The sequence below is a fragment of the Cheilinus undulatus genome, linkage group 9, assembly GCF_018320785.1.
Source record: "Cheilinus undulatus linkage group 9, ASM1832078v1, whole genome shotgun sequence".
In the NCBI taxonomy this organism is placed as follows: Eukaryota; Metazoa; Chordata; class Actinopteri; order Labriformes; family Labridae; genus Cheilinus; species Cheilinus undulatus.
Window position 1 is genome coordinate 3,620,849 of NC_054873.1, and position 13,124 is coordinate 3,633,972.

Consider the following 13,124-nt stretch of genomic DNA (forward strand, 5'->3'; position numbering starts at 1 on the left):
GTTTATAACAAAGCATGTTTTCACAAGATGACGACGCTCATGGAGAAATTTCCAGGGTGTTTTGGGAAGATAAGAGTGAAATAAAGTACGTGCTTGTTCATTTTGTCCTGTCTCTTTCCTCAGTCGTGTTTTTTTGTTTTTTATTTACGGTCCAAACTGCAGCTTTTGCCTGGTAAAAATCTGAGTGGGTGAATATTTTTACAAATTTGGTCATGATACGGAGGTAGTGGTAAAGAAATGATGCCTAAACTTTTGAGAACAAGTGGACTAAAAGAAGGAGGAAAAAACTTTTCTGAAACACCCAGGCTGGTGGGTTTGTTTAAATCATGGTTTGGTATTTTCCCATCTAAATTCTCCACACTCTCTGTTCTCTGGAGGATCGTAGGATAGCAGCACTACAGGTCGATGTCAAAGTGACACTTGCATATCATTGTCTGCCAGTAAATCTGTGTTCACACTCCTAGAAATGTCCTGAATCCACCCTCAGAGAGCTGCATGTGTGAATGCAACCAGCCTGACTTTACCCTGACATTTCCCTGCAGGCCTCCATAGATTTTACCCTCCAACTCTCAAGACAACCGTGAGAAAACTTTGAGTCAGAAAACTTTCTGGAGGGGTTACCCTGACCTTTTTAAACTTTAAAACAAAAAGCTGTTTGTAGCTTAGCATTCAGGCTAAAAGCATGAGGGAACGGCTCGTCTTCTTCTGTCTGAATCAAACACATACATGTTCAGGTTGTCATGTTTAATCCATGTTACGGCTCTTTCCCTTCTGATGTTGGTCATGCATTCTGAGTGCACCAATAAAATAATCATAAATATAAATAAATCCTATTTAACAGCAAAGCTTTGAGTTTGAGCTGACAGACTTAATCATAAAGTTGAAATGCAGCAAGGCCAGCTGTTTCCCTCTGAAACTGAATCTCAGGTAGACAGCTGCTTTAATGGTGCAAAAACTGTTGAACCTTTAACACATCCAAAGAGTCTTTAATACCTTTGCTACACTGGAAGGTGAAGTTTCAGGACACTCTTCCAAAATCAGCTGTTTCCACAGATTAATAAAGTGCGTAAATAACTTTTTTTTAAAGAAATAAACATTAAAAACCTCTGGTAGTCCTGACAGTGTGATCTATGGACTTTAAAATAAATACACAAACATAAAAAATCCTATTTAGCTTTTTTCTGAAGTCTAATTTATCCAAACGAAGAGAACTTTTTGTTAGACATTCATATCTGTAATTTCCTCTTGGAAGTTTTGACTCTCTACGGAGGCCTGTAGAGGACATACATCCACACATTTACTGTCCTGCTGTTTATAAAGTCAAACTCAGTTGCTTTCTTGAGATCTTGTCTTACATTTACGTCAGAATCTTGCTGTTTTTTCTCAGTATGATGAGCTCATTTCAGCTGTGCTTTCTTAAGAAAATACCTCCTTATTACTGGAAAACAAGTCATAAATAAGTCCAGATGTTCCTGGGGAAGATCCTGCAAACTGTATGCATGCATGTCCACTTCAGGCTTCCGTACTTTTCTGTCTTAATATGCAGCTGACTTTTTCGTGTAGATTTGATGCGCTGTGATTGGAGAATAAAGTATCAACCTGGTCGAAATATAAATGTACCAAACAAATTATTGATTATTCCAAAACATTTATTTCTACTAACTCCATGAGAAGCTGTACGTGATGAGGTGAAGGTTGGATTTTTTTTTTAAATTAGCGTACATGTCGACCTTACGTTTGTTTCAGTCCAGTCTCCCTCGGTGACGACCGTGTCACAAAAACCAGCCAAAAAAATCAGCAAAAAAGCGTCTAAATCCTCGTCCCTGCGCGTCCCGCTGCAACTTTTAGTCACTCAGACCTCAGACGGAGACGTCTCTCCCCCCCGCTGTCCTCCTCGCCGTCGCTGTAAACCTTTAGGAAGTCTCGAACATCTTCTTCCTGTCGGCCTTGTCCTCAATGTTCTTACGCCAGTCTCCCACGGCTTCTGTGGACTGCAGAGAACGACAGAATGGACTCGTTTATGCACAAATACTAACATTACAGAGGAAGGAAGGGGTTAACAGTCTGCTTTAATGAGCTCTCTCAGCAGCTCTTTTCCTTCTGACTGTTTATCAGGAGATAAAAGTACAGGGAGACACAGAATGAAGTACTGAAGGTCACTTTCTGTCCTGGTGTGAAGTCAGAACAGGCAGAAATGTGGATACTGGCAGTCTCCCTCTGTTTCATAAACTCTCTACACATTCTTATGAGAAAAGGAGCTTCAGCCACTAGGGGTCCCCACGTCACTGGATAACAGATTTGATCAGCACATGACTAATAATGGCAGTTTAAGAACGAATAGAAGCTTCAGCACAGGTGTGGTTTAAAGAACCTGCATGTAAATATGAGGACGTCACGTCTCAGCTTTCCTAGAAACAATCATGTTTGAGATAACTGTCCAGAATGTTCAAGGAAGTTTAAATTATGGGCTTGATATCTGGGAGAAAATTTTGTGACAATAAAGCATTTCAGGGAAATTTCCAGGCATTTTTTGTAGGAAATTTATGAGGATTTTTTATTGAAACTTTCAGCCATTTTTATGAAACTTTCATGCAGTTTTAAGGAAAATTTCAGGACATTTTATAGAAACATTCAGGTATTTTTAAGGAAGCTTACAGGGAATTTTTAATGGAAACATTCAGGTATTTTTAAGGAAAATTTCAGGACGTTTTATGGAAACATTCAGGTATTCTTAAGGAAAATTTCAGGAGGTTTTATGGAAACATTCAGGTATTTTGTAAGGAAACTTTCAGGCATTTTAAAGGAAACATTTAGGAATTATTAAGGAAACTTTCAGGAATTTTTATGGATGTTCTCAGGCATATTAGTGGAAATTATCAGACATTTCAAAGGAAACTTTCAGGACATTTTATGAAAAATTTCAGGCATTTTTATGGAAACATTCATGCATTTTTAAGGAAAATTTCAGGCCTTTATATGAAAACATTCAGGTGTCTTTGAAGGAAACTTTTAGGCATTTTTATGGAAACTTAAGGGGAATTTTTATTGGAATTTTCAGGGATTTTTATGGAAACATTTAGGTATTTTGTAAGTAAACTTTAGTCATTTTAAAGGAAACATTTTGGAATTTTAAAGGAAACTTTCAGGCCTTTTTATGAAAAATTTCAGGCATTTTTATGGAAACATTCATGCATTTTTAAGGAAAATTTCATGCCCTTATTTGGAAACATTCAGGGGTCTTTTAAGGAAACTTTCAGGTATTTTTATGGAAAAATTCATGCATATTTTAGAAAAAAATGTTGGAGTTTTCATTAAAAAATTCAGACATTTTTATGGAAACTTTCAGGCATTTTTATAGAAAATTTCGTGAATTATTATGGAAACATTCATGAATTTTTATGGACATTCTCAGGCATATTCATGGAAATTATCCGCCTTTTAAAGGAAACTTTAAGGCATTTAAATACAAAAAAATTCCAGCCATTTTTCTGGAAATTTTCAAGCAATTTCTTTGAATTTTTCAGGCATTTTCATAGAAACTTTTGTCAATTTTAATGCAAACTTCGAAAAAAAAAAGTAATCATAATTTTTGGAAATTTGATAAGAAAATTTATGGGGAATTTATTTGAAAATATTTTAGGAATTTACGTGGAATTTTTTGAGGATGTTTTTATTGGAATATTTTTATGAGCTACTTCAAACTATGTTGAAGAATTCTCACAGGAATTTTAAGGTAGTTTATTTTAAATTTTAGGTAATTTGTGTGGATTTTGGGAAAAAAAAAATCCAGCACCTCTAATGTTGACCAATGAGCACAAAGCGCTCTAAACATGCAAACACTGTAAACAATAAATGTAAACAAACAAACAGGAATGTGGGAGATGATAAGATGGACCCCCATCTTTAAGACCAAAACCGACCAGAAAAGAGAAATGTCACCCTGATGGTCCAGTCACAGCACAAATGTACGTCTCTGCATCCTCACCTCCTCCTTGGTCTCCTTCTTGACCTGCTTCAGGTTGGCCCTCAGGTCCATGGTCACCTTGTGTTTGGAGCCCAGCAGAGCCTGCAGCATGGTGTCGGCAGACATACGTACTTTCTTCAGGGCGGGTTTCTTCACACCGGCGAGGTCCACCACCTTCAGCTTCAAGTCCTCAATCTGGGGAGAGAAACATGCGGCTGTTACCAGAGAGGAATGAAAAAAGGAGGAAATAGGAGGTTACTATATGCAAATACACGATGTTAGGGATGAAGGGCCATAAATGAAAGATATTTCATGTTGTTATATGATGAACTTGAAGTCTATCTTGGATTTAGTTAATCAAATAGCATCAGGTTAGACTTAAGGAGGTTTATGAATCAGGAGTATCTGAAGGTAGATGGAGTCTCAGTGAGAGCCCATGTTTGGGGTTTATAACAGGGCGATTTTATCATCACGTTAAACTGCTGTTCTCCTGCTGTATCTCATTCATGTTGCTGCTTCCTTGATCATTCTCTGCCATCGGCTGTCGTTTTAAAGCACAAGATCCCCTGTTTAACTGGAGGAGTGTGGAGGCTTTAGCAGCAGGGAATCCCTCCCATGATTCCCTGCTACCTTTCATGTAATCTTTCCTTACTGTTTTGATTGAGAGCTTACTGCTGGTGGAATTTACCTACTCTGTATTAAAACTTCTATTCGCCAGGGATTAGTATTACCTGTGGCCCTCTGATCATTTGTGAATGACCCCTGATGTCAGTGTTTGCATGAAAACATGGAGGTGTGGAATGGCTGCAGCAATGAAAACACACTGTGAATTTTGAAATAGTTATGCAATGTAGTGCACATTGCATTCTGTGGGTGATGTCGTCTTATGCATGCAGATCAGCTGTTGAAGCCTAATCTCTGAATGCTGAGAGACACATTTCAAAATTTAAATTTTGTTATGGCATGAAATGTGCAGCTAAATAATTCTGACATGAGATCAGGCAGAAGCTGTAGGAGGCAGAGCAGAAGGGCTGTTCATACTGAGAGAGCAGAGGTGCATCTCTGCACATTTGGACCGTAGAGATTTAATACACAAGTTAACCCTCAGACATCACTACAGACATTTTTTGTCCATTTGGGCAAATTTTTCCTCTTTCTCTGCTCCCCATCTTGGCTGTGTTCGTGCATATGGTCCAATTTTTTGCAACAAAAATTCTTTCTTGGCACATTTTTGAATTCAAATTTCAATTGCTCTAAAAGTCAGGGGAACACTGAGAAACACATTTACTACCCTTTAAAGCCATTAAGGACAAAAAGTCCACTTCCAAAAAACTGCTATAAAAACTTAACAGATTCATATTTTTTTTTTCTGCTTTTTTTTTTTGCATAAATCTCTTAAACAACTTCAGCTGTGCTCAAAACTACCAAACATTCAATCATTTTGAGGATCTTAACCCTTTAAATATTAACCCTTTGCTGAGCATCCACACTATTGGTATTTGCGTTGGCCATTTTTTTTATTATTATTATTTCTCTGCGCTGGCTATCTCCTCCTTCATACTTTGTCGTATCGACACCCTTTAAACTTTAAAAAAATTCGCTTTCTTCGTCATCCGACTGTTATGACTTTTCTCATTTCTAACTTTTATAATTTTTAAAATAGAGCTATTTTCATGCTATTTTTAGCTATTTCTATGCTTTTTCAGCCATTGAATGCCATTTTCAGCTACTGTTAGACCAAAATCAGCTATTTTTATGCTACTTTCAGCTATTTTAAGGCTACTTTCAGCTAATTTTATCCTTTTTTTAAGCTATTTAATGCCATTTTCAGCTACTTGTATGCCATTTTATGCTATTTTATGATATTTTTATGCTATTTTCAGTTATTTTTGTGCTTTTGGCTATTTTCAGCAGTTCTTCAGCTCTCAGCATCCCCACGCAATTTCAGCTGAAAATGCAATTTTGATCTAGTTTTATCTGGGTTTAATGTATGAGGTTACCTCAGGTCGTTCAGGGTCTCACCTCTTTGTCGGCCTTTTGCACTTTAGCCTCGGCGTCGTACCTCTCATCGTCGACCTTGTCGATGGCGGCGTGGAGCTTCTTGCAGATTTCCTTTCAAGACACAAAAACAAACAAATAGACAAACAAAAATAGACTTTTAAAATGATGAGCATGTTTTTTTTTTTTTTCATCTTCATGCCCCAATGTTTTCAGTCTTTTTTATCTTTAAAAATTAACTCATTATCACAGGGAAACCTAGCACTGTGCATAAGAAAAAACATGAATTTGTTTAATCTCAGTCATGTTTGGTATTGAGGATTAAGATGAGAATGCTTGAGTTTATTGAGAGCAGGGAAATAATCGGACTGACACGACAAAAGTGACGATTACTCCAATAAATAATCGGATCAAACCAACTGCCTCTTCCCTTGTATCTTTGAGGACAGAGTCCAAACTCTTAAAATCCTAACCAGCCTGAGACAAAATATAGAGATGTATGTCCCCTTCAGGCTTCCGTAGTTTCCTCTTCAGGAAGCTAATATCTAATGTCCTTTAAATCTCACCTCTCCATGCACTACTGTCGCTTAGCTCTCAGAGAAACAAACTGTCGACTGTAAAGAAAAATCCGATGAATATCTTTTTACGACTATCTTTTCTTCAAGGTCAGAAATCTGTCTAACAAGAATCAAAGAGTTGTGCACAGTCGTTTTGATCGTCTCACCGTGAGGGCGGCCATGTCTCCGCTGAGGTCTGGAGCGGGACAGTTTTCCCCCATGTAGGCCTCCTTCGCCGCCTCGATGTCCTTCTTCTCCTGCTCGATCCAGCTGGCAGCGATCGACAGCATCAAACTCTGAAAAGATGCAAGAGGACGTCATAAAATAAGTCCTCCTAAAAGCACGTTAGAGCTCCATAAAGAAAATCAGATTCACTTTTTTACCTTCAGATGATGCCTGCGGCTGGACGTCATTTTCTTTCCCCTGTGAGGAAAAAACAGAAGTTACAAGGACTGATGGGAACTTTTCTGCAGCAAATGTGTCCTTTTAAGTCCTAAAAAAATGATTTCTGGAGAGATGACAAGATTGACTCCACGTCTACGCCCCCCAGTATCTCCAGTATACATATATACACCTTTAAATAAAAGGTTATTATTTTTTTAAAGTGACAGCAGCTGATTTTAGCATATTGTTGATACTTCACGTGCCATCAAATCTGCAAACTGGCATCTTTTTTTAGTTAAAATGATAAATTGTTTTGAAGCTACAGTAAGAATTAAGATGTGAAACCAAACTGAAACCATTTGTCCGGAGTCTGCTTCATCGAATTTCTTCTCAGTTATGCCCGAAACTCGTACAGCTGCCGTCACACGAGGCTGACCTTCTAACTGACCTGGAGCCTTCACATGTGTTCAGATCAGTTTAGACACAGTTCACCAACTCTACCAGTCCTGCATGCAGCAACAGCGAGTACATTTACAGTTTAGAGGTCCTAAAGGATGTCTGAACCTTAAACTTTCTTAGAGAATGTCAGGAGTTTTCACATTCAATCATATAAAGGATGTTCATTGAAATATATTTTAAAAATGTAAAGCTAGGGAAGATTTTAGAGGAGTTACAGTTGTCAAATTAAGCTCAAATATTTGCATTTGAGCACATGAATACAATTGTTTGTATAATGGAAGCTGTATAATCATTCCAGCCATTGAAATAAATACACAGATATTCCTTTAATGAAGAGCATACAGTTAGTGACTTCATGGCTCTTTGAGAGCAGGAACTATCACGTAGTGATAAACAACAATATCAAACACTGTAGGAGAAAGACAAGATAACATAGAGGAAGAATAGTAGAAAAAGTAGTTAAGCAGTAGAAAAGTGAAGTAGCAATAACGGCAGTAGAGAGGAAACATAAGGTAAAGTAGTACTAGAGAGGAAGAAGAGGAAGTAAAATTATTAGAAATATTAGAACAAGTGATGAAAGTAGAAGAAGTGGAAAAAGCAGAAGATGTAGAAAAAGCAGAAGTAGAAAAAGCAAAAGAAGTAGAAAAAGCAGTAGTAGAAAAAGCAGTAGTAGAAAAAGCAGAAGAAGTAGAAAAAGCAGTAGTAGAAAAAGCAGAAGAAGTAGAAAAGCAGAAGAAGTAGAAAAAGCAGTAGTAGAAAAAGCAGAAGAAGTAGAAAAGCAGAAGAAGTAGAAAAAGCAGTAGTAGAAAAAGCAGAAGTAGAAAAAGCAGAAGAAGTAGAAAAAGCAGAAGTAGTAGAAAAAGCAGAAGAAGTAGAAAAAGCAGAAGATGTAGAAAAAGCAGAAGATGTAGAAAAAGCAGAGGAAGTAGAAAAAGCAGAAGTAGAAAAAAGCAGAAGTAGAAAAAGCAGAAGAAGTAGAAAAAGCAGAAGTAGTAGAAAAAGCAGAAGAAGTAGAAAAAGCAGAAGTAGAAAAAGCAGAAGTAGTAGAAAAAGCAGAAGAAGTAGAAAAAGCAGAAGATGTAGAAAAAGCAGAAGTAGAAAAAGCAGAAGTAGAAAAAGCAGAAGAAGTAGAAAAAGCAGAAGAAGTAGAAAAAGCAGAAGAAGTAGTGGATGGGAAGAAGATGAGGAAGTAAAATAACTAGAAATTATAAGTAGTGATAAACTTAGTAGAAGTAGAAGAAGTAATGAAACAGTAGAAGGAAAAGTAGAAAAAAGAGTAATAACAGTGACCAAAGATGTAAAGAAATAGAGTAGAGGTAAAAAAAAAAAAAAAAAAAAAAAAAAAGTAGGAGTATGAAGTAGAAGAAGAAGCAAAATTTGCAGAGGAACAGTAGAAAAAATAGAGCAGTAGCAGATGAAGTAGCAGTTGAAGGAAAAGAAAGTAGAAGACTTAGTAAAACAAGTAGAAGAACTAAAAGTACTAGAAGAAGAAAAAGCAGTGGAATTATAAAGTAGTAGAAGAAGAAAAAGAAAAAGAAGCAGAAAATGAAGTCAAGAGGTAGTAAAAGTAGCAGAAGAAGCAGAGGATGGGGTAAAAGTGGGAGAAGGAGAAGTCAACGTAGTAGAAGTAAAAAGTAGTGATGGAAGTAGCAGAGGAAGATGAATAAGAGGAGCAGAGGAGAAGAGTAAGTAAATGTACGAGAACAGGCAGAAACAGTAAAACGCTTGTAGGAGAAAAGAAAAAGTAGAAGAAGAAGTAAAAGCAGCAGTAGAAGAAGAGAGGTAGTAGAAGAAGTAGTAAAACAACCAAACGTGGAAAAAGTATAAGGAAGCAAAGAAGAAGAAGAAGTTAAAGGTGCAGTGTGTAATATTTAGCCTGTTAGCATTTAGCAAAGCTACACATGGAACATAATATTATTGGAGGCCTCTCTAAATTAGTGTTCAATCTCCTGGATTTATAAGAAGCTGAATAAGCATCTTTCATGGTTCCCCAGTACCACCGAAGGAACCAAACAATAACTAAACAATGTTGTGTATTCAGGTGTCTAAACACTTATTAAGATAAGCCTACTTATATGCATTGTGTTTAATTTTTACCAAGTTTGTTCTGCAGATGTGACAAGGCTAAAATGACTGCATCTTAAGGTAGTTTCAAATAAAGTAGCAGTAAAAGAAGTATTAGAAAAGGTAGAAGATGTAGTAGAAGAAGTACAAAAAGAGTCGCAGAAGAAGAAGAAAAACAGGAAGTATGAAGAAGTAGAAGAAGAAGAAGTAGAAGAGGTCGCAAAAGTAGTAGAAGTGATGCTAGATGGAGAAAAGTAGTGGTACGAAGTGGAAGAAGCAGAGAAAAAGAAGTAGAAGAAAAGCAGAAAAAAGTAGAAGAAGAGACTAAAGTGGGTTTTTGAAGAGGTAGTAGAAGAAGAAGAGAGAAAAGTATAGAGTAGAAGACAAAGCTGCAAAAGTCAAGAGACAGCAGACAGAAAAGAGTAGCAGAGAAAGGCGAAGTTATAAGACGAAGAAAAAGCAAATGTTATAAATAAAGTTAAAATAGTAAATGTAGTTGTAAGAGTAGAGAAGCAGCAGAGAAGTCTAATAAGAAGTAGAAGAAGTGGAGGTGTAATGGAGTGGAAAAAAAGACAAATCGTAAATGCTGGAGTTAAAGGAGAAGAAGAAGAGAAAGAGGAAGTAGCAGTTGAAATAGCAGAAAAAGTATTATATTAGAAAAAGTAGTCAAAGTAGAAAACACAAGAGTAGTAGGAAAAGTAAAGATTTAGTTAAAGGAGTCAAAGAAGTAGTACATGCAGTAGAAAAAAGGTTGAAGTTGTAGAAGAAGTAAAAGTAGCAGAAGAAGAAGACAAAGTAGCAGAAGAAGAAGACAAAGGCTGAGGAAGAGCAGAGGGGGGAAAAGAAGCAGCAGAGGTGAGGAAGAGGAGGATGAACACGAGGAAGACGTGGAGATAGCAGAAACAGGAGGTGATGATGAAGAGGATGGATACGGGGAGGATGAAGAAGAAGAAGAGACAGAAGGTGAGCAGTGTTACAGAAGCAGATGATGTACTCACTCAGACATGATGGCGGTTCTTGTGCTTCACACCCTGTTCAGAGACAGAAAACAGTCATCAGTTAAACATGAGCAGACAGCTCACAGAACATCTCTCTGCCTGTCCACAGCTGAACCCTCCGGGTCTGGTTCCCTCCCCGGTTATCAATCAGCCACCTTTGACCTCCCGAGGGAAACGCGAGACGCCTCACTACCATGGAAAACCGGCTGCCAGCGATCACAAACCGGCTAATTTTGGACGGGCGGGGTCAGGTGCCGGGGAACAGTTGCCCCCTCTGAAGGCGTTCTGCCTGGAATTCGACTTCTTCCAGCGAGCCAAAGATCTGAGCACGAAATGCCACCAGCAGAGGCTCCAAATGCGGCGCTAAGCACGCCGTGAGAACCGTTAACACCAATTCCAACATCCTGCCGGCATGCAAACGGCGGGCCGGCACTGAGGCGTGTCCGGGAACGGCTTCACAGGGCGATTTAGAGGATTAGAAACGATTAAACATTAAAAATATGGTAAACACGGAGGTGCTAATGCCTGAAATAGTCGCTTTAGACACTCAGATTATTGTTTATTAGCATTTTTGTGTTATTTTTTAATACTCAGCTCATCTCTTCAACATATTAATATCATCCTTTTCCAAATGGCTAAATACTTTCACAACAATGCATTCAACTAGAGCCAAATAACAGATCAAATGCACTAAATAATGCCCAAATTCTCATTATAAAGAACTGAAAATAAGTTAGAAATATAGAAAATCTTTTGCAGCATGTTGGTGTCTTACCACAGAAAAACATTCTTCCAAAATACCACTATCACTTTTCAGAGCAAATATTCAATATCCAATCAGTAAACTATAATTTCCACAAAAGTGCTGCTTTATTAGCAGTTGCATGAGCAGATAAGAGAACAAAAATCAAGAAATATTTAAAGAAAACAAAGTTTGCAAGATTTATTATGAATATAAAACAATCAGGTAAATTCTGAGCAGCATTTATACCAATGTATATATATATTTAGCAAATAATTTCAAGATTTTTTCCAAAGAAAATTATAATGTTGAAATAATTTATATATCACAGACATGCAGAATGAAGGTCTGTCAAATTTATTTGCCAAGTAATATTCACAATTTAGCAATTCTGTATCTATGATAATGCAGGCTTTAAATATTAAGCCTTGATATTTCTCCAAAATGCTGCAAAAGACCAAAAATTCAAACTTTACCTCAAAAATCAGAGAAAAATCAAACACTGCAGCACAAAAATGAAACTCAGACTTGAAGCTTTATGTCCACCAGCTGTCTTACGGTTCACGTCAGCGTCCTACAGTGTCCTTCAGAAGGTCCAGTAACCTCGGTGTCTTTGCTTCTACCTGGGAGGTCAGAGCTCCTACCTGCAGCAGCACCCCTAAAACCCTGCAGCAGCACCCTAAAACCCTGCAGCAGCACCTTACCAACCCCTTAAAAACACCTGCAGAACACAGAAAGCAAAGTCCCACCTGCAGCCCGGACGTCAGCGTGATCTCTGTTTTGATCCCAACCAAAAAGACGCTCACCTACTGACCAGGAAGACGACGAAGAAGACTGAGAAGAAGAAGAAGGGGGGGAGGCTCTGCCAAGTCCTAAACAGTAAAGATTAAACAGGGTATATAGGGTGTGAAGTGCTGCATCAGCAGAAAAGTCAGCCCTCTTTATGGTAACACGTACACTTCAGACCAATGGGCCTGCGGGCTCCAGAAATACCGCAGCAAGTCTCCAAGGAACCTCGTAAATTTGTGCCGTAGGAAGTGGCCTCACTGGACAGGACGGGCTATCAGGTTCCTCCCCTCCCGGGGTGAAAGGATGGAGCGATTGTTACACAACATGTAGGCAGGCAGGAGAAGAGGAGGGGGGGGCATGATTGACACTCACAGATTAAGTTTCCTTTATAACCACAGCTCAGTGTTGAGGACAGTGTGCGAAGATCAGAGCAGCTCCAGTTCAAATCACACCACAGGTTCTCAAAGTTCTCACAACAGTTGAAAACATCCATGAAACTCTGTTTTAACAATTCATATTTATATGTGTCATGTCTTATTGTAAGGTACAGTATAGTATCAAAATGTATCACATCTTCTCCTATTGTACTGTATGCTATCCTATCATCAAGTATTATATCATATTGTAACATTCTATCATATTTTGAACTTAATCATATCTTATTGTATCCTATCACATCATAACATCAGTTAGTTTATCCTATTGTATCCTATTGTAAATGTGTGTATGATATTGCATTGTTACCTCTTTTTGAAAAAATCTGTTTTGTGTGTTGTATCAGACGCTAAATAACAATATGGCTCTGTATCGTTTTATATCATTTTGTATTATGTCATAAATAAGTGTGTCATCACGTCTTTGTGGGTGAATGAACAGTGCCATGTTGTTTCCTGTTGGTTCAGGTTGTAGAAAATTCTATTGTGTTGTATCATATCAAAACATCAGTCCGTGTATGTTTTTATATCAGGGCATATCCTGTTTTATAAAATAGTGTCTTTCTGTTTTATATGGCATCATAACATCAGTCTGGGTTTGTGATTGTATTCTATTGTATCATGTAATAACATGAGTTAATGTGTGATATTGTATCATGTAATAACAACAGTTAGTGTGTGATATTGTATCATGTAATAACAACAGTTAGTGTGTGATATTGTATCATGTAATAA

The 13,124-nt window shown here is 37.6% G+C and overlaps 1 protein-coding gene across 2 annotated transcripts; it reads right to left on the minus strand.

Moving 5' to 3' along the window:
- Positions 1-1,652: 1,652 nt before the first annotated feature.
- On the minus strand, positions 1,653-12,031 carry LOC121515720 (troponin I, fast skeletal muscle-like). Of its 2 annotated transcripts, none has more exons than XM_041796646.1 (7): positions 11,916-12,031; positions 10,425-10,457; positions 6,903-6,942; positions 6,687-6,815; positions 5,987-6,076; positions 3,986-4,159; positions 1,653-1,991 (listed from the first exon to the last, which is right to left on the minus strand). In XM_041796646.1, exons 2-7 carry the CDS (start codon positions 10,430-10,432, stop codon positions 1,914-1,916), a joined length of 519 nt encoding a protein of 172 aa, XP_041652580.1. In that variant the 5' UTR covers positions 10,433-10,457; positions 11,916-12,031; the 3' UTR covers positions 1,653-1,913. The 2 variants fall into 2 exon arrangements, with proteins under 2 accessions (XP_041652580.1, XP_041652579.1); XM_041796645.1 differs by having other exon boundaries at positions 11,973-12,011.
- Between the last annotated feature and the right edge of the window lie 1,093 nt (positions 12,032-13,124).

What these genes read in the sequence shown, in the direction of transcription:
- LOC121515720 (XM_041796646.1), bottom strand. An exon ending in GAGACATGGCCGCCCTCACG is followed by an intron (nt 6,077 to 6,686) that starts GTGAGACGATCA and finishes GTGTCTTGAAAG; the next exon opens with GAAATCTGCAAGAAGCTCCA. An exon ending in TGCAAAAGGCCGACAAAGAG is followed by an intron (nt 4,160 to 5,986) that starts GTGAGACCCTGA and finishes TTCTCTCCCCAG; the next exon opens with ATTGAGGACTTGAAGCTGAA.